The sequence below is a fragment of the Papaver somniferum genome, chromosome 7, assembly GCF_003573695.1.
Source record: "Papaver somniferum cultivar HN1 chromosome 7, ASM357369v1, whole genome shotgun sequence".
Lineage (NCBI taxonomy): Eukaryota > Viridiplantae > Streptophyta > Magnoliopsida > Ranunculales > Papaveraceae > Papaver > Papaver somniferum.
Window position 1 is genome coordinate 139,187,177 of NC_039364.1, and position 25,529 is coordinate 139,212,705.

Sequence of the window (25,529 nt, forward strand, 5' to 3'; positions counted from 1 at the left end):
AACCATATTATTTGTCATACTCAACAGATCAAAAAAATAAAAATAAATAAGACATGAGCCAAAATGAAGTAAACTCTCCAGGCAGCAGTAGCAGCAGCAAGGTAAGATTAAGATTAAAACAACCCCTAATTCCATGTTCTATCTGTGCACAGGGAATTCATGATCCAAAGGTATGTCCTTGGATTTATTCCAGGTGCAAATATATACCATGTAATGGTATAAGGCAACTATTGTGTTCAAAAGCAAAAGAAACAAACGAAAAAATGTTTTTGAAGTGTTCAATTCCAACCTGTCAGTACTTTGAATGGTTTGACGATGCCATCGATCCTGTCAAATGCAAGATGGTGAAATTACCAGTAGAGAATGGTTGTTACGCTTGCGGAGAATCTGGTCATTGCTTCAAAAACTGCCCACTGCAAAATCAAACCTGCAACAAAGATCACTGCAAATCAAAGATGGAGATGAAATTTTGCAAGAATGAACACAACAAGAACATAACATACCTCACTTGTACAGATTGTGACGGTTTTAAATGGGTCTCATATGAAGTCTTCATTGCTGCAAAAAACAGAATTATGCATTCAAGTTTACAACTTAATGCTATATGTAAGGAACTCAACAATCTGAAAATGTAACCTGCAAATGTACTAATAAACAACCTGCCACTTTTGATTCAGCATTAATTCAAGTGTACAAAAGAAAAAAATATTGTCTTCTTAAACACAAAAAATCAGAAAACGGATCTCAAATCATTTCTTCTTAGCCTTTCCATTTCCCCTTCCCTTTCCTTGTTTTATATTCTGAGATACAGATCCAATGCCAAAGAAGTTCTGATAAAGGTTATTTATTGTAGAGGGTGGAGTAGAAGATGGTGCTATAGATGGCAGACTCATAGGTGTTGTGGAAGCTGGAGTAGAAGATGGTGTTGCCAAAGGCTGACTGCCAGGCCCTGTAAAACATTCACCAACAAATGATGCCGTTCTCTTCTTCTTGTTTTAATTAGATGCACCCCTAACTCCGGTGGTCTGACTTGGCTCTATGTTGCCGAAGGTGAAGCTTTGTGCATCACATTCAGTCCTTTGCCTCTTTGCAGTTGGATTAGATCCCATTTCACCACCAGCACATGTTCTTTTGTTGTGGTTAGTAACATTTCCACATTTCCCACACCTCCTTTTTGGCTTCTCAACACGAGGTTCATCATAACTTCTTACCCTCTTGCTCTTGGGTCTTCCTGGTTTCCTACTGTGAGGAGGGTTCAAGATCTTCTTGTTCATGTTTGGCTGCAAGAACAAATGCACTTATATCAATGTAGTTGAGAATATAAATATGGCATATAGTTACAAATTTAAGAAGAAAAAGTACCTGAACCCATTCACTTTTATCATCTAGTGGTGCAAAAGTTGGTGCATATGTGGCCTTATAGTTCTCCACTGAAATCACTGCAGTACCTGCTCAAGCAGAGTATGTAAAGGTTAGTGCTAGATACATTTAAGGCCTAGAAATTGCATAAATAAGTTCTGAGACAAGGTACAGATTTAAAAAAAGAGAAATCTTACTTTCTCCATTGTGGCCTTATGCTATGCAATGCACTCACTGCATGCATACAGGGGAACCCCCTCAACTGCCACTGCAAAACAAGAGCAAGTCTTGGCAAGTATGTTCACTGTGAACACAGAATTCTTTGGACTAGTCACCATATATAACTCTCCAGCCACACAAGGGTCAACACCATAGTCAGTCACAAATTCCAACATTTTCTTAATCAATGTAACAGCAGTAGGAACCAAATTACCATCTACCCATGATGCAGATTCAGTCCTCCTATTGTACCATGTACCCATCACTAAGTTAGCATACATTATTCCTATCATTATAATTGGTTTATTTCTCATCTTGTTGATCATATTGTTAAAAGACTCTGAAAAATTGTTGTTCATATGTTCACAACAGTGAATAGGGTTAAAAAAGGCCCTGGACCATGTAGCAGGATCTTCTCTACTGAGATAAGCACCAGCTGCAGCACTCTGTTTCACAATATTGTCAAAATGTTCCTGCACAGCCAATCAAAAACTAGCTTAACTTGACTGTCAAACAGTGCATAAAACCAATAACAAAGAACTGTTGTGAACTGTCAAACCTGAAAATGCTTTCTTTGTATGCTTTTGCTGCATTCCATAAAGAACTGTATAATTCAAGACCCTTGTAATCCTTCTTGAAATTTTTGTATAAATGTCTGCATTTTAACACATTGCAATTAACATAAGGCTTTATCTGATCTGACAAACAAAAGAAACAAGAAACAAAGTTAGACAAGAAAGTTACCTCCAACAGTATCTGTGGTGATGGCCAGGGAACACTATACCAACAGCTTCCAATAAACCTTTTTGCCTATCTGAAATGAAAGCCACTTTCACTGGATGTGCTAATATTGCATCCTTCAAATGCTTCAAAAAAATGATCCAATTTTCCTTTGTTTCAGCTCTGCATACCATAATTCCTAACATTACTAACCCATTCTGTCCATCAAGTGCAGTTGCAGCCATCAATACTCCCCCATATTCCCCTGTTAGATGGCAGGCATCAAGCCCTATAACTCCCCTGCATGCTTTTCGCCAACCCCTCATTGCAGGTTCAAATGAGAGTGTCATGCTTTCAAAGGTGTTATTCACTGTGTCAAAAGTGAACTTAGCAACAGACCCATCATTGCATTTAGTAAACATCTTGCAGAATGCTGGTACTCTATTGTAACTTTCTTTATAGTTCCCATATAATGACTCTAAAACTAGATTCCTAGCCTTCCATGCACACTGATATGGTATATTTACTCTCTTTTCAGCTAAGAAGTCTTCCTTGATTTTATAAGGGTCTGGAACAACTTTTTTAGGCTTATTCTTCATCTGATCAAGAACAAAATCCTTTACAAAATGAGGATCAGCAGATCTATTCCTATTTTGGGGATCCCCTTCACACTTATGTTCCAAATTCACTTTCCTAAGAACAAAAGTCTTCTCACCCTCTTTCTTGCTAGCATACACAAACCAAGGACAATCATGTTCTGTTTTAAACCTACACTCAGCCTTAATTCTAGAGGGAGCACTTCTATCCAAAATATATTGACACTTATTAAGAACACAATAACCCCTGAGATGTTTCTTAAATGCTTCCTTATTTGCAAATCTAGTTTTTACCTCCATTTTGCTAGGATCTACTGGAGTAAAAACTTCTTCTTCAGGGAAAAGATCTACATCATGCTCACCCTTCATGTACTGACCAAAATCCATCAAAGTCATCCATGTAAGCAGGTCTTTCATCCACATCCTTACCTGCACATTCAAGATCAACATCAGTACCATATAATAAGTTACAAATTATAATAAATGAAATCAGTTATAAATGAAATATACCTTTTTTTTTGCCTTCTTCTTCTCTCTTCTTCTTCTTCTTCTTCTTTCTCTTCTTGTTCTTCATCTGACCCATACTCAATGTCTTCATCACTGTCATATACTGGAGGAGCTTCTGGATTCTCAATTGGGTGACATTCATCTTCTTTGGTGTTTTCCAGCTGAATATTGTCCACATCTTCAACAAACTTAACTTCATTTGTAGCTTTTGACTGACTGCAACCACTGCTACTAGCCTGAGAATGTTTGGACATGGGCACATCCATGAAACTCAGATTTCTTGATGCACCTTCAACTGATTTATCCACACTATTTAGCCTTGGGGATCTTCTAGGGGTGGTTCCCTTACTAACTGTCTTCTTCTTTGGTGTAGTCTTTGGAGTCCCAAACACTGTGTCTTTCATCCCCATCCACAAACATATACATCCATCCTCATTTACAAAAGAATCCTCCCAAAAATTATCAAAATCATCATTGTTTAACAATGGCAGTGGCAGACATTCTTCCTTAAACCAATATAAATTAAACTTCTCTTTAACATCCATAGACAAACCCTTATACACCATATACTTAAGTGTCATCAACTCTGTTTCATCTCTATGGCAATCAGGAAATACCAAAGTCTCATTCTTTGGCTCCGCATATACACTGATATTCCTAAATTTGAACTGACTGCAACACAAATGAAACAAAATCAGATATAAACCTATGAAAACCCAATGAAAACCTAATTAAGCAATATTACTTAAAATCAAACACCCAATCACGAAAATTAAACCCCAATTAAACAATAAAAATTTGGTTTCAAATAAACCCTAATTACAAAGGAAAAAAACAGAAACCCTAAAAATCAATCGATCAACTAAATCAATTAACTATCAATACAATGATTTTCATCATATATTAAGTCATGGGTTTCGTTAATCTTACCTTGATTCAGACTGTTTCAATCCCGGTTTGTACCTCATCTTCACTGTATCACCACTATCTCTGAATCCCTAAATATGTAGAACTTTTCTTCCAAATACACTCTGTTCTTTCACTAACATCTATGTCTTCAGCAAAAACAACTTCAATAACATCAGTTTTCTTTTTCTTTTCAAACAGCTTCAATACCTAACCCTAGGAGAAGAGAACGAGGGAGAAAGAGAACGAGGGAGAAAGAGAAAGTGTGGTGAGATATTACACCACACGCGTCTTTAAATGGGCAAGGGAACAGTCGTAAATTCTCCTACCGAGTTTGACTTATTCAACGCAGCTGACCGATCTGGTGGGCCCAGGTTTCAACTCTAACAGAAAGGCCAGTTTCTAAAAGAATTTAAAAGCTTGGCCGGTTTATTAATTATATGGTTTGAAGCAGGACACTTTATTAATTTGCCCCAAAAAAAAAAACTCCCTATCATTCTAATTTTTACCACTAACAGGGAGTTTAAGAGTTTCTTTCAAACTCTCCCACGACTAACGGGGTTTTTTAGGGAGTTGGGGAGACTCTTCTAAACTCTCCCACGATTAACGGGGATTTTAAGAGACTCCCTCGAACTCCCTCACGACTAACGGGAAAAAACACAACTACACCCAACTCCCCCAACTCCCTTAAGGACTAACACCCTATTTTTTGTCTGCTTTGGTTTAAACGTTGCTTGAAGGGGTCGAGCTCCCGACCACTAACTCCTATGAAGTGACTTAACCATTTATCTGTGGATCATTTGATGATTGTTGAGTACATATTTCATGAATATTCATTTTACACATGAAATGTTACTGCCAATCATAGAATTTATTGTGAATATATATATTTTTATATATTAACACATACCGTATTTTGGGTGCCGAATTAACATCCTTAAAACGAATTATACACGTACGTACGCCGTCCCATACTATTCTCGTATCACGAATCGATGACCGAATAGTGGACCGAATTTCTGTTCCACCAAAACGAATAATACACGTACGTTTGCCGTCCCGAACGTTTTCCGTATCCCGAATTGCTAACTAGGGGTGAAACCAGGCAGCTGAATTGCATGGGGGAAAACAAATTATGAGGGTCTTTGAGGATCTTTTAGCTTCCTATTAAATCATTCTGGAAGGATGTGGATCGTTCTACATTCCGAAGGAAACCCCCGATCAGTTTCAATATTATTATTTATTCTTTACTGGTACATTGTATGTATGCTAAGACTGAAAAAATTGTAGGCTTTCAATAGAAGCAGCTTTTTGGTTTTTCTACTGCTTTCATAATAACAGTTTTTAGTTTTTTACCATCTACTGCTCTCCTAACAAATTTTACCACTCAGATATGGGGGTAATACAAGAGAACTAATAATAATAGATACAACATAAGATTGCTAACAAAGAAAAATAATTGAATGTTACAGTTGTTTGATACATTTCCTTCAAACTCTTGGACAACGACAATTGATATGAATCAATAGTTGCGATATTGTCTATTCTGTTGAGGATAGTAATTTTGTTGAGAATGGTAGTTCTGTTGAGGACTGTAATTTGCCTCTGGCATAGCCATCTCAGACAATAAAGAAGTTTTCAAAAGCCACCCTTCTGGTTCCTCGAGGAATTGGTTTGTGTCGATATAAGTTTTAAGTTTCATGATGATTGGATTCAGCTTTGGATTTTGTTTTGATTCCAAGGCACCCAGGAAGTGGCGAGATATGATATTAAGTATCTTCCGGAACTGAGTTTTTTATGTCTTGAAGAGTGCAAAACCTGTCATCTGTGAAACACAAAATTAAGGTTGCTTAATTGACGGAAGTTGTACATCCCTTTCAGGAAAAGGAAGAAGAAAAAGCGAGCTTGGAATGAAATTATGCCAGCTTGCTTCATGTGACAGTAAAACAACATGGGATTGGTTCTTGTTCCACAACTATTTTTAGTGAACATAATCGAACTAGTAGTTCTGCGACCAACTTACTTCCAGGAAACTGTTCAGAGCTACTGCCGTGTATATGTTGGCTGGGAGTGAATTCAACAACCTGGCAATCCATGCCCAACCTTCCTTCAGACCATGTAAGACAAACTACCTACTTGCAAAAAACTGAGTATATAAGACAAGTTTTACTATATCTCCATTAGCTTTACTACCAAGACTTGTTGACGTGTTATCAAAGTACGTATACGAGTATTCAGGAGATTAAAAGAAGAAAGAAAGAGAAAAAGCAAGAAGAAGCAATCACCTGATGATGACTCAATCTGAAAGCCTGGTTATTTTCACCAACCTTCTTAAACTTTTGAAGCCTTTCAACCTCTACTCGTAGAGCACTATCGACAGCCCTAACTAAACTACCTGTCATGATATTTAGGACTATTATGCTTGCATGTGCACCAAATTAAATTAAAGGAACATGGATAATGTATGAACTTTCCTAATCCACTTTAAGGCTACCACAAACTGGAAATTACAGGATTCTAGTTCGCGAAAACAATTCGAACGTAAAATAGACTGATAAAAGGCTGAAGGTTGTTGGTAGCTGGAAAAATTCAGAGCGGATAATACAGGACCAAAGTAAACGGCAGACACGAAGCCAGAGAAGTCCCGGACATCTAAAGTACCTGCAGATGGTGAAATATTTGATCCATATCTACCAGGTTCACTCCTGTTTACATCTTTTAGTGTTTGACCAGCTTCCCTATTTTGTGTCTCTTCACTTGCCTTTTTTGCATTCTCCGTGACTTCTTTTTCTGCAGCCTCTTTAGCTCTCCGATTTTCTGGTTCAAAAGTTGTTGCCTTTCGTGCTTCTTCAGCCCTATTTTTCACAGCCTACACCTCAGCAATAACAATTTTGGCTTAATACCTTGTGGAACAACCAAAACTGACTTAGCTGTCTCAAATGTTTAATACATCCGCACCCACATGATAAGAGAACATAATCGTATCCTGCCATCACTAGTTCTGAGTTTTCAATAACACAAAGGAGGATGAGTTCAAATGCTTGGAGAACATTTTAATTAAGTCATTAACAAAAGTATATCCAGTTATCTACCTGAAGTAGAGAAAACCTGAGATGAAGATTGGATCATAGAATGTTTGTGCTAGACAGGGTTAAGGCTGTCAGAGGGTTGTAAAGTGGATGGTAGTCATGTATGTGGGTGATGGTAGTCATGTATGTTGTAAACAGAACCACTAGACAGGAACATATACCAAAATCACCTTACCAACCATTCTTCCATCTTAGTAAACTCTTCACTGTTCGACTTTTAAGCTCTTCCATGGTGACAAACTCTCCATAACTCATTTTATCGCAAGTTTATGATACCACATGAAGCAACAACACAAACGTATAAAAGATCAATTGATCCAAGAAAAACAAGAAGTGGCCTTTAAAAACTAACAAACTCGAGTTGAAACAGTACAGTAAAGACCGAGTAGAAAAGATAAACTGTATGAATAATTAACTACTGAGATAATTATTGGGAAGGAAATAACAATTTCTAGGCACAAGTGGTAATAATTCTGCAAAATGATAAACTATGATTGGTTAAAAACTTTAAACCTCGTCTAAGTGAAAAAATAATAGTTTCAAAGGCCTATATCTGATAAGAAAGTATGCGTCTTTTATCATAGGAGTGCCAAGTGCTAACTATCACCAGAAAATTATGAAAGTAAAAGTGATGTCAAAAACTACTAGCCTCAGATTCCGCTTTAGCTTTTTCCTGGCGCATCTTCTCTTCACGGAAAGCTTGTTCCTTTCTTCTAGCTTCCTCATATGCAGCAGCATTTTGTATTTTCCGCTCTTCAATTTGTGATTTTTGCTCATGATTAATAAGTGGTTCTCCCTTTTTTCTGCACTACATTAGTATCAACAGGTGTGAAATTCAAGATAACCATTTGAATATTGATGATAACTATGATAATGCCAGCCTTGAAATCTATCAAAAGCATAAGACTCGTTAAAGAGTCAGCTTATCAAACTATCATTAAGGTATGCACAAAATTAACTTATAGTTTAAACATGCACTCATTATGGAGATAACCCGACTAATAGTTTTTTTGAAACAACTTACACTGTGCGACAATGATGCATATCTATTTTACTGTCTTGCTCCCTTTTATGATCTCTATCCTTTTCAACCTGGCTGAGTGCAGAAGATGACCTCTCATACACATGCATCAAATCAGTTTCTAAGGATTTCACTTTGTTCCTGACTTTCTCCTAATGGAAAAGGAAGACAAAGATAACAGGAACATTATCAATGACTGTAAAATACATTTAAAAAAGGAGCTAACATGGATATAGTCATATAGAACGCTGCTCTCAAGACGTATTCCTAAACTCTCTGAGAAGCTAAGCAAATTCCACACCACACACATACTCCAAACAGAAAAGAAAGAAAAGAATCTCACTTTAATCTCTTGATGGCGTTCATGCTCCGATTCAGCTAAAACACCATCCAGCAGTCCGACTCGACCCATCAATTGCATCTGATTCTCTTATATAACTGAGTCATCATCCCCAGAGCTCCCTGAGTCACTGAAAAGGAAGTAATCAGTATGAAAATAACTCATCACAGACCTCACTAAAACTTAATAAAAGTCACTAAATAAGAACATTGAAAAAGCGGGGGTCTAACAACCACACCCAATATTTCGATTAGCAATCTGTATGGATAAATTCCGAGTTACTTTCTAGAGAATCAACTAGACAGTCAGACTCAATCTAGATAGAAATATCTCAAGGAGTTATTATCTCAATCTCTCGATTTAAATCTTACTCAAGCAAACTTGCGAGTCTCAATTTAAATACTAGAGAGATAACTTGGATGGTACCAAAGACCAATATCCAAGTGTCAATCAATTTAAAACAACCAAAAGGTCAGATATTCTAATAGATTGAACGATGCACAACCTGTATTATTTCAATTATATAACAAAATATAATGCAGAAAAGAAATAACACAGACACCAGAATTTTGTTAATGAGGAAACCGCAAATGGAGAAAAACCCCCGGACCTAGTCCAGATTAAACATACACTGTATTAAGCCGCTACAAACACTAGCCTACTTCAAGCTACTTCGGTCTGGACTATAGTTGAACCCCAACCAATCTCACACTGATCCAAGGTACAGTTATGCTCCTACGTCTCTGGTCCCAGCAGGACGCTACGTACTTGATTCCCTTAGTTGATCTCACCCACAACCAAGAGTTGGTCGAAGACTTTAATAAACAAACCTGTATCACACATAAAGGTCTACGGTAATAGATAAATCCGTCTCCCACAAATATACCTACGAGTTTTCTTACGTCTTTTGATAAATCAAGGTGAACATGAACCAATTGATAAAACCAGACTTATATTCCCGAAGAATAGCTCAGTCTTATCAATCACCTCATAATAAACTTAATCGACGCAGCGAAAAAGATTATTGAGGAATCACAAACGATGAGACGAAGTGTTTGTGACTACTTTTATATCTTGCCTATCGGAGAATTAAGTCTCAAGCCAATTATTCCAATTGTACTCGTACGATAGAAGAAGCAAGATCAGATCACACAACTACAAGAAAAGTAGTATCGGTCTGGCTTCACAATCCCAATGAAGTCTTTAAGTCGTTAACCTGGTTTTAGAAGAAGAAAACCAAAGGTTAAAGGATAATCGACTATAGATTAGAACAACTAGTATCACACAAAATGTGTGGGGATTAGGTTCCCCAGTTGCTAGAGTTCTCCCTTATATAGTCTTCAAATCAGGGTTTGCAATCAATGTTAGCTTGCTAACAAAGCATTCAATTTTCACCGTTAGATGAAAACCTGATTAGATTCAAGCTAATATTTATCAACCGTTAGATCGAAAAAATAGCTTGTTACACACACATGTAATGCACGTTTCTAGGCTTGTGTAACCGTACCCAAACTTGTACATTAGTTGGTTCAACAATAGTTAACCAAATGGTTATCCATATGATAACTTTCATATAAACCATATTCTTCTTCACCATAACTAGTTCAAATGACTCAAATGAACTAGTTAGAGCGTTTTTCAATTGCTTAGATCTTTGTGTACTACACTAGACACAATTGAAGCAAAAACGATTTGATTCACTCGAATCGGTTCATGAACTATAAAGCCACGGTTTGCAATAGCATTCCTTAGTTTATAAAGATAAGTTCACAAACATCGTTTTTAGACATAACCTACTCAAGTTGTGGACTGGGTTCGCGGACTTAATGTTAGAGCATTGCTTGGTTGAACCCACCAAGCGTTGGTATGTCAAGTATGGTTGTCATATTTTAGTGAACCAAAACTCATTTAAGAGTCACTTGATTTAAATATACTAGAGTCAACTTCGTATAGGTTAGCTTGAAAGTACTAGGATGAGACATTACAAGTATTACGAAGACTTGAAGAAGTGAAGAAGTACGGAGATACAACCACAACATCATCCTTCCACTTGAGGTTAGTGATATTTTACTTGAACTGTTTCATTCCCTAACGTATCTTTCAAGTCGTGCATATTAAAAACATAAAACTGCTAAGCATGAATACTCTAGATAGACATAGTATTAAGGAATACAATATGAAGTTTCTTGCTTAACCATTAAACTTTGTATATAAGACATCAACATAATCGTATGAATGCTATTGTGATTATGTATGGGTATGAGGTTAGGATTTCATCCTAGGAAACAATGTTTTTACATGTGTTTTAGGGAAGTAAGTTAATGATATGTGTTTGAACCGAAAAGGAAATCGCCAGGCGTTATTGGGGCTGTTCTTCATTGCATATCTTATGAACGACCAATATGTGTGATTAGTATAACCGCTCAAGACTCGTTTGTGTTCTTGGTAAAAATATTCACATGAGGCCTGACTTTTGTATTAGTATGACTTTTATTAGTGAAATCGATCATAAGTAATCACCTGGTATATGATCGGGTTTGTGAGTGTCTGACAAATATTGGGAAAGGGGGAACCGATCCTGGTAAGAGGTGCAATACATCACAAGGGAAACCGATCCTTGTATTATGTGTAGCAAGGTTTATAGAAGAAAGGGGAACCGATCCTATGAACATGTGCAACACGTTTTTGGGCAAGGGGAACCGATCCTATGGACATGCGCGGTGCATACAAGTTAGATACCAAATATATGTGGGGAACCGATCCTAGTACCTAGTCAGCTGAATTATGGTAAGCTAGTGTGACTATGCAAAATACTCACATGGAGGAAGAACCGAAACTTGTTTTGGTAGAACCGTAAACCCATGGTTTGTGATTGAGTGTGACTTGATCAATCACATAGTTCTTGAAAGTCAGATGAACCAATTCTAAGCTTGTTTGGAAGTGTGGTAAATCGGTTTGAAGTGAGTAAGTATGAAAAAAGACTTGAAAGAGTAAGATGTCGACACACTTTGAACACGGTGCATTAATGCTTATTCTTTATCATTCAAAGATATTCCTTAATGGCTAAGAAGGAAGTAAATCCCAAGATCGAATTTAAATAAGTTAAGAATCTTTTTAATTAAGGGTTTTTAATTATATACGGAAAATAAGAATTAATAATGTGCATTTACTAGTTTAAGATTTTCCAAGGAGATTTCGATTGTATTTTTGGACAGTGCATTCACAGGAATTATGAAAACCGAATTTGGAGTAGTAATGAAAAAGATCTTGAGAATATTTTCGGTTTTGGAAATTCCTTGGTGTCCAAACTTCCCTGTCTATAAATACTTTGAGTTTGCATTTCTAGCAAACTAATCCTTCGTAACAATAGACTTCCTCTTTTGTCTTTGTTACTGGTGAAGCCGCCTATCGGAGAGGAGAGTAATCTAATTAGGTGAAATCTCTTACGGCCGCTCAATTTAAAGTCTTCTTTGGGATTGAGAAGCTCTAGCGCGACCCGTTGGTGGGAAACTAGATATTGCGGTTTATCTGTAGTTTTCATATTGATTTGATTGACTAACGGTGGTTGAACTTTGATTGCACCTAGTTTGTTTATGCTTGAGAATCTTCTCTTCTGATATAAGATTCAGTCAAACTAGTTCAAGGTTTCGACAGGGATCTTTAGACTGTTGTTAGATCTAAAGACGATCTTGTGATAATCCATTGTTAACAGACTCCGTTATGTGAGTGATTGATCACAAGAGATTCAAGTAGTTGTGTGCAGGTGTTTATTGAAGATTTAAGAAGATTAGAAGATAAAGAAGAGATAGAAGATTTCTGACTTGGTTTTATAATCTTTGGTGTGCACAATACTTGTTTTGGTAAAATAGGATCCAATTAATAATCGGTTTATCCTTGTGGTAGATTGGATTGATTAATTGAGAAGATCGGCATCAACACAATTCTTTGGATTAAGAGTGTTGTTGGCTTAATCTTAACAATTGCCTTTGGGTGATTGAACATAAGATATATCTTGGAACCTGGCAAAGGAGTTTATGTTAAGATAAACAAGGGAACCTTTGCGCAACTCATATCACTTGGTTGAAGAGAGTTGATACCAAACAGATTTGTTGTTCCTTTACCGTTTGCAATACGAACCAAGGGAATTGGTACAAGTACGTGACTTGTTTACAGGTTGGAGGCGTGGGAATACAGACGGAACTAGGTGAACTATAGGTTTAGTTGCTTGGTATCAACTATACGAAGTTGGTATTATTTTGTATAACGGCTTAATCCTGAGAGTATTCAATTCTGGACTAGGTCCCGGGGGTTTTCTGCATTTGCGGTTTCCTCGTTAATAAAATCTTGCTATGTCATTTACTTTATATTTTCGCATTATAATTGTTGTATTATAATTAAAGTAAATTGCACAAACATTAATTCCTATTTACTTGATACATGAATCCCATTGAGTATGGTTAAGTCCGAACCTTTGTATCAAGTAAACATACTTCGTTGTTGTACTGTCTCGATCTCGTATCCATATATGATCACACGAAGTGTGAACCGATTAGTTGTATTGTCTCGACTCAGTCCATAGACAATCACTTTCGGAGAAAGGACTTATAGGAAGGAAAAGTAATAGCTTGAGGTATATTTGCGTACCTCCTCGCCTTTTCAATTGGTATCAGAGCAGGCAAACACGAAAAGATCTAACAATCTGTGTTTGATGCGATCCAACCTATAAGATATGAGTCAAGTAGAGTTAAGCGAGAGCGAAAACTAAAGAAAGACTCATTTAATGTTTCGCAGACGTTCAAATTTTTGACTTTAAGAAATGCTTAAAAGGAGCTTCTTCATCAAGTTCTACTTGATCTTCTGAGAATAAGTCTGAAGGTTCTCTAGAGGAGATTAAGTTAAGCCCCATATTCGCAATCAATGATTCAGACCCCGAAAAATATCTTTTTGATACTGAGATATCTTTGAGTTCTATACTGGAGATTTCTGATAAAAGATCAAGTGTAAAAACTTCTGAACTAAAGGAATAGAAAAAACAATTTCTTATTCGTTCTAATAATCTTCTTTTAACACTTGAAAAAGAACGAGATTTAACTTTAAAGCTTGAAAATCTCAATGAAGAGCCTAACTTGTTGAAAGAAGAATACTCACAACAATTTCTTATTTACGAAGAGGTAATTCAAAAAAATTAGGATGTTTTTAAAGAAATTAAGATTGAATATGAAAGGATGCATCAAGATCAGAAGAAGTTTAGGGAAGATACTTCTCAACAAATACAGGGTCTTGAAGAAAAACTTGCTAAATCTGATGCAAGGATTAATTATCAACAAAAGAGTTTTGAAGATAAAGAAGGTGTATATCTCTCAAGAGAAAAATACCTTGAGGCTGATTTAGCTGGTGCTCTTGATAAAATCAAGATGTTGGAAGAAGAAATTTTGGACCTTAAAAGTTCAATGTTAGCTCAAACAATTTAACCTCAATGTTAGAAGCAAGTAGAAATCATCGTGATACACGAGGATTGGGCTATAAGGGAATAGTTGCTTCAAATATTAACAAAGAGGTAAAATTTGTTAAAGCTACTAATTCTTCTCAACCAGAGGCTTCCCCTGTTGAAAAAAGTGATACTATTTCTTGTAAGAAGTAAAGCCAGTCAAGCCTAAGAATTATGTTTAACCAGCAACAATCAAAGAGATCACTTCTGCTAATGTCAAGAAAGCAACAACGTTGAAAAAGGATAAGAAGAAGAAGAAGAAGAAGAAGAAGAAGAAGAAGAAGAAAACTCGTAGTGCTTCAATGCAAGAGGATCCAAAAAAAGGTAACATTAAAACTCATACTTCGTATATTTATACTAAGCATTGTTATTATTGTGGTAATAAAGGACACTTGCAATGGGGATGCAAATTTCATAAGATACAAGATGCACTTTCTATTGTATCAAACGAATTGGCTAGGTTTTCTCCTCATAAGAATTCAGATCGGTATTTTCCTAAGTTTAGGGAAAAGAATTATTATACTGATAGTTCAAATTTTTCATATCACTCTACAAGGTCATCTCATAAAAGACCCGAATATAGAAAAAGAGATAACTTTGTAAATGCAAAGACAAGATCTGATGTTCCAAATTGGAGAAAGGGTGTTTCACAAAATATTCAAAAGGACATTGATCCTAGTGGTATGAAGGAGAAAGCTTCTCCCGCGAAATCCAACTCTAAATGGGTTCCTAAGTCCTCCATAGCCAAGAAGGGACCAAAAGTTAGTCACAAGAATGACTCTCAGCTGTTAATTGTTGGTGACAATAATTACAAGAGTCTTGTTGAAAGGCTAAAGAAAGACATTATGTCTTAAATCTCTTGTACTAGTAAAGGTTGTGATGATGACACTCTTCATCACAAGTCAAATAAGAAAAACAAGAGATGAAACAAGAGAAAACAAACCAAGCAAGAGGTCAAGAATGATTATGTCTTAGTCACTCGTGATGAACAAGACAAGACTCAACTTAACACAACCTAGTTGTGTTAGAATGTGCTTGCTCACCTTGGTGCTCAATTTTGAAAGGTTAGGAGGCACATGAAACTGAGCACATGATCTCTCGATTATTATATGACTAATTAACATCTTTAGGAGATTTCTTTTCTTCTATACTCATACTTTCTCTATCTATTTTTGGGTTTTGAAAGAAACGGTAATTTTGAGTGTATGATGTTGATATCTACTGATCATATATGTGTAGATCTTGTATTTAAGGTTAAAACGAACCAAAAATCACTGAATTCGGACATCGTATGCAAAAGTTATGTCGAAAACAGTTTAGTGTTGTGATCTGTCACAAGTAACTCTTGAGAACCGATCCTAGTACCCTGTCATGGTGAGGGAACCGATCCTAGTACCATGTCATGGTGAGGGAACCGATCCTAGTGAGAGGTCCCATTACGAAGAAGTGTAAAACTGTTTTTCCCATAACTTCCTCGTCCGAACTCGGAATGATCTCATTCTTTTTGCGTTGTTTTGATAATTCAATTTCCTACAAGATTGAGGATTAAGTTCTAGCCCATGTTGGTAGAATTTATCAAAGGATCATGAGGGGTTCTTGTAGAAATAATATGTTGAATCGGTTTTGGTTTAGCATAAAAGCATATGTGTTTCGACGGTTTTCAACTTTTGCTTGCAATTGTTAAAACCGATTTTCAACCTTTCTATGGTAAAAGTTGGTTGTTGTTATTCTTTTGTTTTTGCATAAGGATGACAACATAATGGTATTTCGATAACAATTCTCCCTGGAATAAGAAGATGCGATCATATTGGAGAAGTTGGATGCGAAATTGAGGTAACAATCTTGTTAGTTAATTGTTTTCCTGTTTTAAGAAAAGCCTATTTTTAATTGATATATATATATATATTGCTTTTGCTTAAACGAAATTGTCGGTACAATTGATGTGTTTATTCCATTATGATGTGTGGATGTATGTGTGTTACAATTGGTTCCGGTTAAGTAAAAATTTTGTTATCTTGCTTTGTCGTGCGATATCAATCGTTTAGGCTTACAAAAGTTTGGTGCAATTGCGGTGCTTTAATGTCTATGTTAATTCAATTGCTTCTAGTTAAGTAAAATAATTGTTATTTTGCTTTATTGTGTAGTATCAATTGTTTAGGCTTACAAAATTTCGGTGCAATAGTGAAACTTTTATATATTTGTTGTTTCAATTGCTTCCGGTTGAGGTGAATAATTATGCAAGTTGATTTATTGGTTTGTATGAATTATTTATGGCTTAACGAATGAATATGTTGACGGCATGAGTTGTTTAGTCCAATTCGATTCCGGATAAGATAAACTAATTTAATTCTGATCTTAGTTAGACTTATCAAAGTGTAGGTTTCGGTTATTCAAGTTTAGCCGAATGCCTAAACAAGGAAATGCTAGTTAACTAACCTAGTATTTGGCTTGCTTAAAATCTAAAGATCTAAGTTATATGGATAATTAGAACCTGATGAGAAAAATGGAGTTTATCTTTGTTTTGGTCTTATCAAATGAAGTGGTTGTATTCATACAATCGGTTTAGCAAAGGAACTAAGTTGCTTAGTTTATTTTTGGTTTGCTAAACTAGTTGGGAAAATTGCTTCGGGCAATTATTTCCATGATAACATATCAAAACACAATTATTTTGTAGTTTTGGTTTAAATATTGGTTATCAAAAATGGTATGTGGAACCCTCGTGCTTGACTCAACAGGTTGCAAGTCTATTTTGAGATTTGTAAGATCCTTTTCGTGTTGTCCTTTATTGTTTCGTTTCTTTGTCATTTTTGTGACAAAAAGGGGGAGAAATATATGGAGTAAACAGGTGATGTTGGTATCAATTTTATGTTGATTGGTGTCACTAGGGAAGAGGACAATAGTGCTTGAAACGTTTATCTAACGAATGAGGAAAAGCACAGACTAAGGGGGAGAAACATATCATATGATTGGTATAACAAAGACGCACAGTGCATTAATGTTTATTCTTTATTGTTCAAAGATATTCCTTAACGTCTAAGAAGGAAGTAAATCCCAAGATCGAATTTAAATAAGTTAAGAATCTTTTTAACTAAGGGTTTTTAATTATATATGGAAATAAGAATTAGTAATGTGCATTTACTAGTTAAAGATTTTCCAAGGAGATTTCGATCGTATTTTTGGACAGTGCGTTCACAGGAATTATGAAAACCGAATTTGGAGTAGTAATGAAAAATATCTTGAGAATATTTTCGGTTTTGGAAATTCCTTGGTGTCCAAACTTCCTTGTCTATAAATAATTTGAGTTTGCATTTCTAGCAAACTAATCATTCGTAACAATAGACTTCCTCTTTTGTCTTTGTTACTGGTGAAGCCGCCTATCGGAGAGGAGAGTAATCTAATTAGGTGAAATCTCTTACGGCCTCTCAATTTAAAGTCTTCTTTGGGATTTAGAAGCTTTAGCGCAACCCGTTGGTGGGAAACTAGATATTGCGGTTTATCTTTAGTTTTCATATTTATTTGATTGACTAACGGTGGTTGAACTTTGATTGCACCTAGTTTGTTTATGTTTGAGAATATTCTCTTCTGATATAAGATTCACTCAAAATAGTTCAAGGTTTCAACAAGGATATTTAGACTATTGTTACATCTAAAAACAATCTTGTGATAATCCATTGTTAACAGACTCCGTTCTGTGAGTGATTGATCACAAGAGATTCAAGTAGTTGTGTGCAGGTGTTTATTGAAGATTTAAGAAGATTTGAGACAAAAAAAAGATAAAAGATTTCTGACTTGGTTTTATAACCTTTGGTGTGCACAATACTTGTTTTGGTAAAAGAGGATCCAATTAATAAATGGTTTATCCTTTTGGTAGATTGGATTGATTAATTGAGAAGATCGGCATCAACACAATTCTTTGGATTAAGAGTGTTGTTGGCTTAATCTTAACGATTGCCTTTGGGTGATTGAACATAAGATAGATCTTGGAACCTGGCAAAGGAGTTTATGTTAAGATAAACAAGGGAACCTTTGTGCAACTCATATCACTTGGTTGAAGAGAGTTGATACCAAACAGATTTGTTTCTCCTTTACTGTTTGGAATACGAACCAAAGGAATTGGTCCAAGTACGTGACTTGTTTACAGGTTGGAGGCGTGGGAATACAGACGGAACTAGGTGAACTATAGGTTTAATTGATTGGTCTCAACTATACGAAGTTGGTATTATTTTGTATAGCGGCTTAATCTTGAGAGTATTCAATTTTGGACTAGGTCCCGAGGCTTTTCTGTATTTGCGGTTTCCTCGTTAACAAAATCTTGCCGTGTCATTTACTTTATATTTACGCATTATAATTGTTTTATTATAATTAAAATAAATTTCACAAACGTTAATTCCTATTTACTTGATACGTGAATCCTATTGAGTTTGGTTAAGTCCGAACCTTTGTATCAAGTAAACATACTTCGTTGTTGTATTGTCTCGATCTCGTATCCATATACGATCACACGAAGTGTGAACCGATTAGTTGTATTGTCTCGACTCAGTCCATAGACAATCACTTTCGGATAAAGGACTTATAGGAAGGAAAAGTAATAGCTTGAGGTATATTTGGGTACCCTCGACTTTTCATTTAAGTTCTCGGACGGAGTTCAAAAACTCCAGGAGAAATTCTCGGGTTCGAGAACTATGTCAGTTCGCGGACTGGGTTCGCGGACTGAGTTTGTATGTTGAGTTCGCGGATTGAAGTTCATGCACTACTCCGGTTTCACTTGATCAACGAAGTTCGCAATCTACGATTCAAGCAATAAGGACTTATACATATATGTGTTACCACAACAATGCTTATATACTCCAATGGTTATATTGTCTAAACTCTCATCATAATCATTGAAACATTCTCAGAGGGCGTTATATAGTTGTTATTCACAAACTATTTTTCGTCAGAGCAATTTCCAAAATGTTTGAAACATAAATGACTTTCGTCACTAGGTAAAGATGAACTTGGCTAAAGCGAAATCTTTACCAACATATATTTCGAGAAATAGATAAGCGAGATATACTCAACTCGAAATATCCACATGTGTATAATCTAAGTCTATATAGAAAAACGACTTTTGTCTCAAGATAGGAGATAGAGTAGATAGACTTTTGTGTGATAGATAAGTTCAAGTCTCCACATACCTTTTAGTCGATGAAGATCCACTGGTTCCTTGAGTAGTCCTTCGTCTTGTATGATGATCGTCATGGAGTTCTTGAGCTCAACTACACTTTCTATCCTAGTCTGAGACCTTAGCTATAGTAGACTAGAAATCAAGACTTTATAGTTTTGATCACTAACATTGACAAACATGCTTGAGATAGCAACGCATGCGAGTTCTACGGCGCAATGTTCTAACAAGCATTTTATCAGAAAGAATAACTTGATAAAATCATTTTTATACCTGGAATCAGTAAAAGAGAATCGTCTGCCAGTTGTAACTAACTGTCTATCATTAACCCCATCATCATCGTAATCATAATCATCGTCTTCAGATACTCTCATCACAAAACCCCTCTGCCTCTGACTACTTCTACTAACCACTTTCTTACTGTGTACTTGTTTTTTAGTAAAAGGTACAATAAGGTTAGAAGAGGAAGATGAAGTTGAAGAAGTGCCATTTAGTTTAAGTTCTAAGGAATTTAATTCAGATAATAAATAATCTAAATTCCAATTTGGCTCAGGGTCTGCTGTTATTATTACTCAATTATTCGCAGTATTCTTAGAACAAGGTAGTTCCAATTTTATTGCTCCCCTGAAAATAACAAACATGCACAATCAACATCAATAAAACCTCAGAACAACACAATATCAAACAAAAGTACTTTGACAAACAACAACGTTGAATACAAACAACTTACATTATTAGAATAAGCTGATCTCAACAACAATAATAAAAAAAAAACCCTAAATTTTAGGTCATATAATTTAATTAGGGGTTTAATATGTTTTGTGATTGAGGAAATTGTGTAATTTTAATCAATGATGATGAAGAGGAGAAATAAAAACACTAAAAAAGGAGAAAAACGTTAAACCCTGGTATAGTATTCTAGAGAAGCATGGTATTGGTAGTAATTGAAATTGAATGAAGTAGCGGTAACATCCCGCTAATCGACCATTTGAAGATCGTCTTTTATACCATAATAGATTAGAATTTAAGCAACTTGTAAAGGTCAATGCTTGAATATACCATATTTATTACAACTAGATGTGCGCCCGTGCTCTGCACGGGTCCAGATTGGCATTCCCAAATTGACAATGGTGCAATTTGTTCAATTGGTTTCGTTTTCATGAGATCCTTGGGTTGTCTATAAATAACGCCCTCCAGTCCACTCCTGGTCGGTACGCCCTAATCTTAACAGGTTGAGGTTATCATAATTCATAGTACAAAGCGCACCAAGGATAGATAAAGCAAAAAGAACTCACCAAATGTAAAAAGAACTCATAAGCATCAGCAAAGAAAACCAACACAAACTACACCAAATGCAATTGTGATATCCGTTTACTAATGAATGCACTGTTACAGCAAAACCAACCAAATTAACAACAATTTGTCTACATTTATCTCCCAGACTAATATCATAATGTTTTTTTAAATGCCTATTTTCAATGAATGAACACGTAATTTTCCACCCAATCTTCTTATATCAGCTTATTTTTATTGTGTAACTTGTCAGAAATTGCACATCGCTAGTGCTTCTCGGAGACACCTATGGGATCATGAATCATCTCTAAAAATTAAAATTGTAGACCTCTTGAATAAGCAGCAACAATATTGACAATCAAAGTTCACACGGTAACATCATCTTCTGCACCTAGTACTTGATTTTCTTGTTCATAAGTCAGTTTTGAGTCACAAATTGTTTTTGGAAAGAACACTGGAAAGTAGCATGCATAACAACAATAACTACAACATAATTCACCCCGTGAGACCTAAAACTTAAAAATCACTTCTCGGAACTTTCGAATAACATTCATCTGATTTCCGGATTGTATGCAACCGAACAAAGTCACAAACAATAAACAAAAAGGTTGGTATCAGTATTCAGTTAAACTGCAAGGCAATAGTGGAAGTTATCAACTGAGATTTAACCTAAGCAAGAGGAACAACAGAAAGTATTGATGTCAGACATTTTTAACCGTGGGAACATCACACTTTTTCCATGATTTTAGTGTCAAATAACCAGGATATGCTTTTTTTTCGTAGTGCCTCCATAACAACCTTTGACGCCCTCAGGGTAGAGCATATGTTTTCCAGATCTGAGTTCTGACTCTATATGTGTGCTTAACATCACAAATTCAGAAACTTAGTATTGTGCACGATCGTGTAAGATAGTAGGGAATTGGCATATATAAGACAGCACATAAAATCACTTGATGACAAAGGACATACCCTTCAGAGTTACCCGTTTACATACTATCTGCTAATTTAAATATCTAGCATAAGAATTACTACCTAAAATAGAAATTTATACCAACGCGTACAGATTTGCCTGAGCCAGTCAAAAAATAGAATAACATAGAAAATAGTATCAAAAACATAAGTTTAAAAGCTATATCAGGTGTTTGAGTATCTGCAACATTGGGTTTATAGCCCATGCACAAAGACTTAACATATATGCCATCTATGGGGAGTAGAACCTACAACTACATGGTTGAGGGCCATGTGCTCTACCAAATGAGCTAAGATAGCAAGTAAAAATGTGGAAATTATTGTCAAATTCCAACTTAGATTTCACATGTCTAATTAATTTAAAATGGCGCTGAGCATGAGGATCCATAGCGAATATCACAATGGTAAGGTTACCATATTTTTTATTCTAAAACAACAAATATCACCAATTTTTAAAGGACTAAAAATATTGTTAGTACAGAATTTTAAAAAAATAAGCGACATAGTGATGGTCTCATACCTTTTTAGAGTGTCATATTTTGCAAGCCGTGGCAATGGAATAAGAATGGTATACTCCAACTCGGAATTGTACCCTGTCATAACCTCCATCTGTATATCCATGACTCACAGTCCATTCTATGCCTAAAAGATGACCATCAGTTGCAAATCGAAAATAACAAAGTCTAGCACCAAAAACAAAAATAGTCAGACAGTAATGTAATTTTTTGGTTTACATTTTTTTATCCAACTACACTAAATCAAATAATTTTCGTTATAAACATAACAACACCTTTGATTAGTATAACTGCAGTTGTTCTCTTAACATAAGTTTATCATCCATAAAGGATCAGCTTGGACAATTGCTTCATCTTCTATTGTACATTTTATCTCAGAATTTGAGATATTGTATCCTTATTGTACTTTGTGTTTCTTCTGTCATAATCCATGAAATAAAAATCCAATCATAATGTCACACATACCAATCCTGATACTGAATGGACCCTTTTATAAAAAAAATTCCAAAAACACAACTTAAAATTTAGGACAAAATTAGAATCAAAGCAGAATGAAGATAAAAAGCAAACCCTGTCTACCGTTTGGTTCTGACAGATTAACCCTCACCTACAAAATTAAAACACAATTAGATAAATCAAAAATAAACAAAATAAGATCATCAAAAAAACAAAATGCAAGATCAAGTAAGAGAAACTAATAAAGCAAAAATAGAGGAAAAATTTTGTTAGTTAGTAATTGCAAAACCGTCGGCTGCAAAACCGAATAACGTTGCAATAAGTAGCAAATAAGAAACCCCAAATCAAACTAAACAGAGACAACGAACAAACTTTAAATCACGTCTGATTTATGCTCTAACCTCTAGCACATCCATATCTTGTGAATCTATTGTTACCTGTGATATAAAAAAATCAAAAAGTAACCTAAAATAAAATCAAAAAGGAATTTGATTTTGGATTATAAAATACAGAGATTGAATATATATTTCTTGTAAAATCGTAAACAAAACAAACAATAATCAGATCAGAATCAACTATGAAGAAATCTTGATATGAATACAGAGAAAGAAGGATAAAAGAGATAAGAAAGAGAGGCGGCAGAGGTAAATTGCGGAAATAAAGAGGAATTAGGTTAATAGTAAGGTATTATACGATATTCATGGGTACAAAAAAGAGAGAGAAGTACGACGAAAATACAAATTGGTGGTGTAAAAAAACGAATGATTTTTATTGGTAAAAATATTTTCTGATGTGGTCGGAAGGTCTAGGAAGAGAGCTTGATTCATCTTTTAACTACAACAAAGGAAATTCACCTAAAATCATATTATTAAATTAATACTAGATTTGTGCCCGTGCTACGCACTGGGCATATTTTTCTTTTAATTTGGTGTGCGCGAGGCTTCACCCCATCCTGTGGCAATGCATTTTTGATTTGGTGTGCGCTGAGCTTCGTCCCTCCCCGTGGCGATGCATTTTTGATTTGGCTTCACCCCGCCTCATGGCGATGTATTTTTGATTTGGTGTGTCGGGATAAATACATTAAATAGGTGGAGAAAATGTGCAAATTTTAATTTTATTTTTATTTTTCTTTTAACTTGGTGTACGCGCGACTTCGCCCCTCCCCGTGATAATGTTTTTGATTTGGTGTGCGCGGGGCTTCGCCCCGCCCCGTGGCGAGTATATTTGATTTGGTGTGGCGGGGAAAATACATTAAATAGGTGGAGAATATGTGCATATTTTTTTTCTTTTAACTTGGTGTACGCGGGGCTTCGCCCCGCTCCGTGGCAATGCATTTTTTATTTGGAGTGCGCGGAATTTCGCCTCCGCACGTGATGATGCAATTTTGATTTGGTGTGGCGGTCGAATACATTAAATATGCAGATTCTATTTATTTTTTCCTCTTATTTTTGCAAAAAATATGTGAATTGTTTTCCCCTTTATATATTAATTTGGAAAAAAAAGTACTAATATTTATTTTTCATTTTATTTTTGTAGAAAATATGTGGATTTTTTTCCCATTTATATATTAATTTGGAAAAAGAATCTTAATATAGTAGTTACTCAATTTTCAAATTGGATTCGGACTTCCATAAAATTCCAAACACGGTATGTTAGGTTTTCCTTTTAAGTTTATATTTTTTAAACCAATCATACGTTGCCAAGTGTCCTCACCTAAATATTGAATTTGGTTTCCTTTTTTTAATCTTTTTCTTATTATTTTTAAACCAACCATATGTTTCCAAGTGTCCTCACTAAAACGCTCGTTTCACAAAACTCAAAAAGGACTTATTTCGGCCAATAGGAAGCGAGGGTTTCCTCACCGTTCAACGTGGGAGCTTTATTTGTCTAGGACTTTAAGTCTTTATATACCATAATAAATATAATAAAAAGTATAACCACCTGTGCTTGCCTTGTACTACCTCCGTTTCAAAATAATAGGCTGGTTTCATGTACAAATTACACATGAAACCAGTCTATTATTTTGAAATGGAGTAGTATATTAGCAAGGATCGAACCCGGGTCACTATTTTTGTTTTGATGCCTTTATTTTTTTTTACTTCGTCGATGATTTTCATGAAATCATATGTCAATGATCTTCTTGTACATGTGGCCTGTGGAATTTATTATTTCTTGGTGATGTTGTTACTTCGTCGATAATTTTCGTGAAAACATATGTGATTAGCATGTAAATGCTACATTTTATGCCCATATTTATATTAGATAGGATATAATATTTTATTTGCTAATACTATTTTAGTGCTTTTGTAGAAAGTACAAGTGAATTCGATCATCCAGCGAATAAACAACAAAATGTGAGACTTAATGGTGTTTGCGACGAAAATTGCAAAATGTGGTTGGCCTGATATTTCCATATATCAGCAACCACAATGATGAAATGTGGTTGGCCTGGTATTTCCATGTATCAACAACCACAATGATCAAATATGCTGGCCTGATATTTCTATATATCAGCAGCACTTATTATGCTGGCCTGGTATTTCTATATATCAGCAACACTTATTATGTTGGCCTGGAATTTCTATAAGCAGCACTTATTATGTTGGCCTGGTATCTCCATATATATCAGTAGCATAGAATTATTTCACAGCCGAGGTCACAATGGGCAGACAAGTTTTAATTTTCTCTTCAATTAATGCATGGTGAAGCGAGTCGACGTCAACACACTAATGCCACCTAAGATTGGTCAAGAGTGACTTTATTATTGTTAGCATAAGAATGGAAGAATATCACCTCCATGACCACGTGCAAATGAAGTGCAAATGAATAAAAAGGAAAGATTAACATATCTTGTCCTTACATAAGTTCTCTTGCTATATATATATAT

General features: G+C 35.4%; 1 protein-coding gene across 1 annotated transcript; it reads right to left on the bottom strand.

Annotated features, from left to right (window-relative positions):
* Window positions 1–5,426: 5,426 nt before the first annotated feature.
* LOC113298573 (protein GLE1-like) lies at window positions 5,427–23,266 on the bottom strand. Its single transcript, XM_026547341.1, has 9 exons — window positions 22,192–23,266; window positions 19,683–20,033; window positions 8,761–8,887; window positions 8,421–8,569; window positions 8,046–8,199; window positions 6,969–7,176; window positions 6,593–6,702; window positions 6,331–6,439; window positions 5,427–6,132 (listed from the first exon to the last, which is right to left on the bottom strand). Exons 3-9 carry the CDS (start codon window positions 8,836–8,838, stop codon window positions 6,077–6,079), a joined length of 864 nt encoding a protein of 287 aa, XP_026403126.1. The 5' UTR covers window positions 8,839–8,887; window positions 19,683–20,033; window positions 22,192–23,266; the 3' UTR covers window positions 5,427–6,076.
* Window positions 23,267–25,529: the final 2,263 nt, after the last annotated feature.

What these genes read in the sequence shown, in the direction of transcription:
- LOC113298573 (XM_026547341.1), bottom strand. Translation starts at nt 8,838, where the DNA reads ATGCAATTGATGGGTCGAGTCGGACTGCTGGATGGTGTTTTAGCTGAA. An exon ending in AAGCTAAAGCGGAATCTGAG is followed by an intron (nt 7,177 to 8,045) that starts GCTAGTAGTTTT and finishes GCTGAGGTGTAG; the next exon opens with GCTGTGAAAAATAGGGCTGA. An exon ending in TCAGATTGAGTCATCATCAG is followed by an intron (nt 6,440 to 6,592) that starts GTGATTGCTTCT and finishes TTTTGCAAGTAG; the next exon opens with GTAGTTTGTCTTACATGGTC.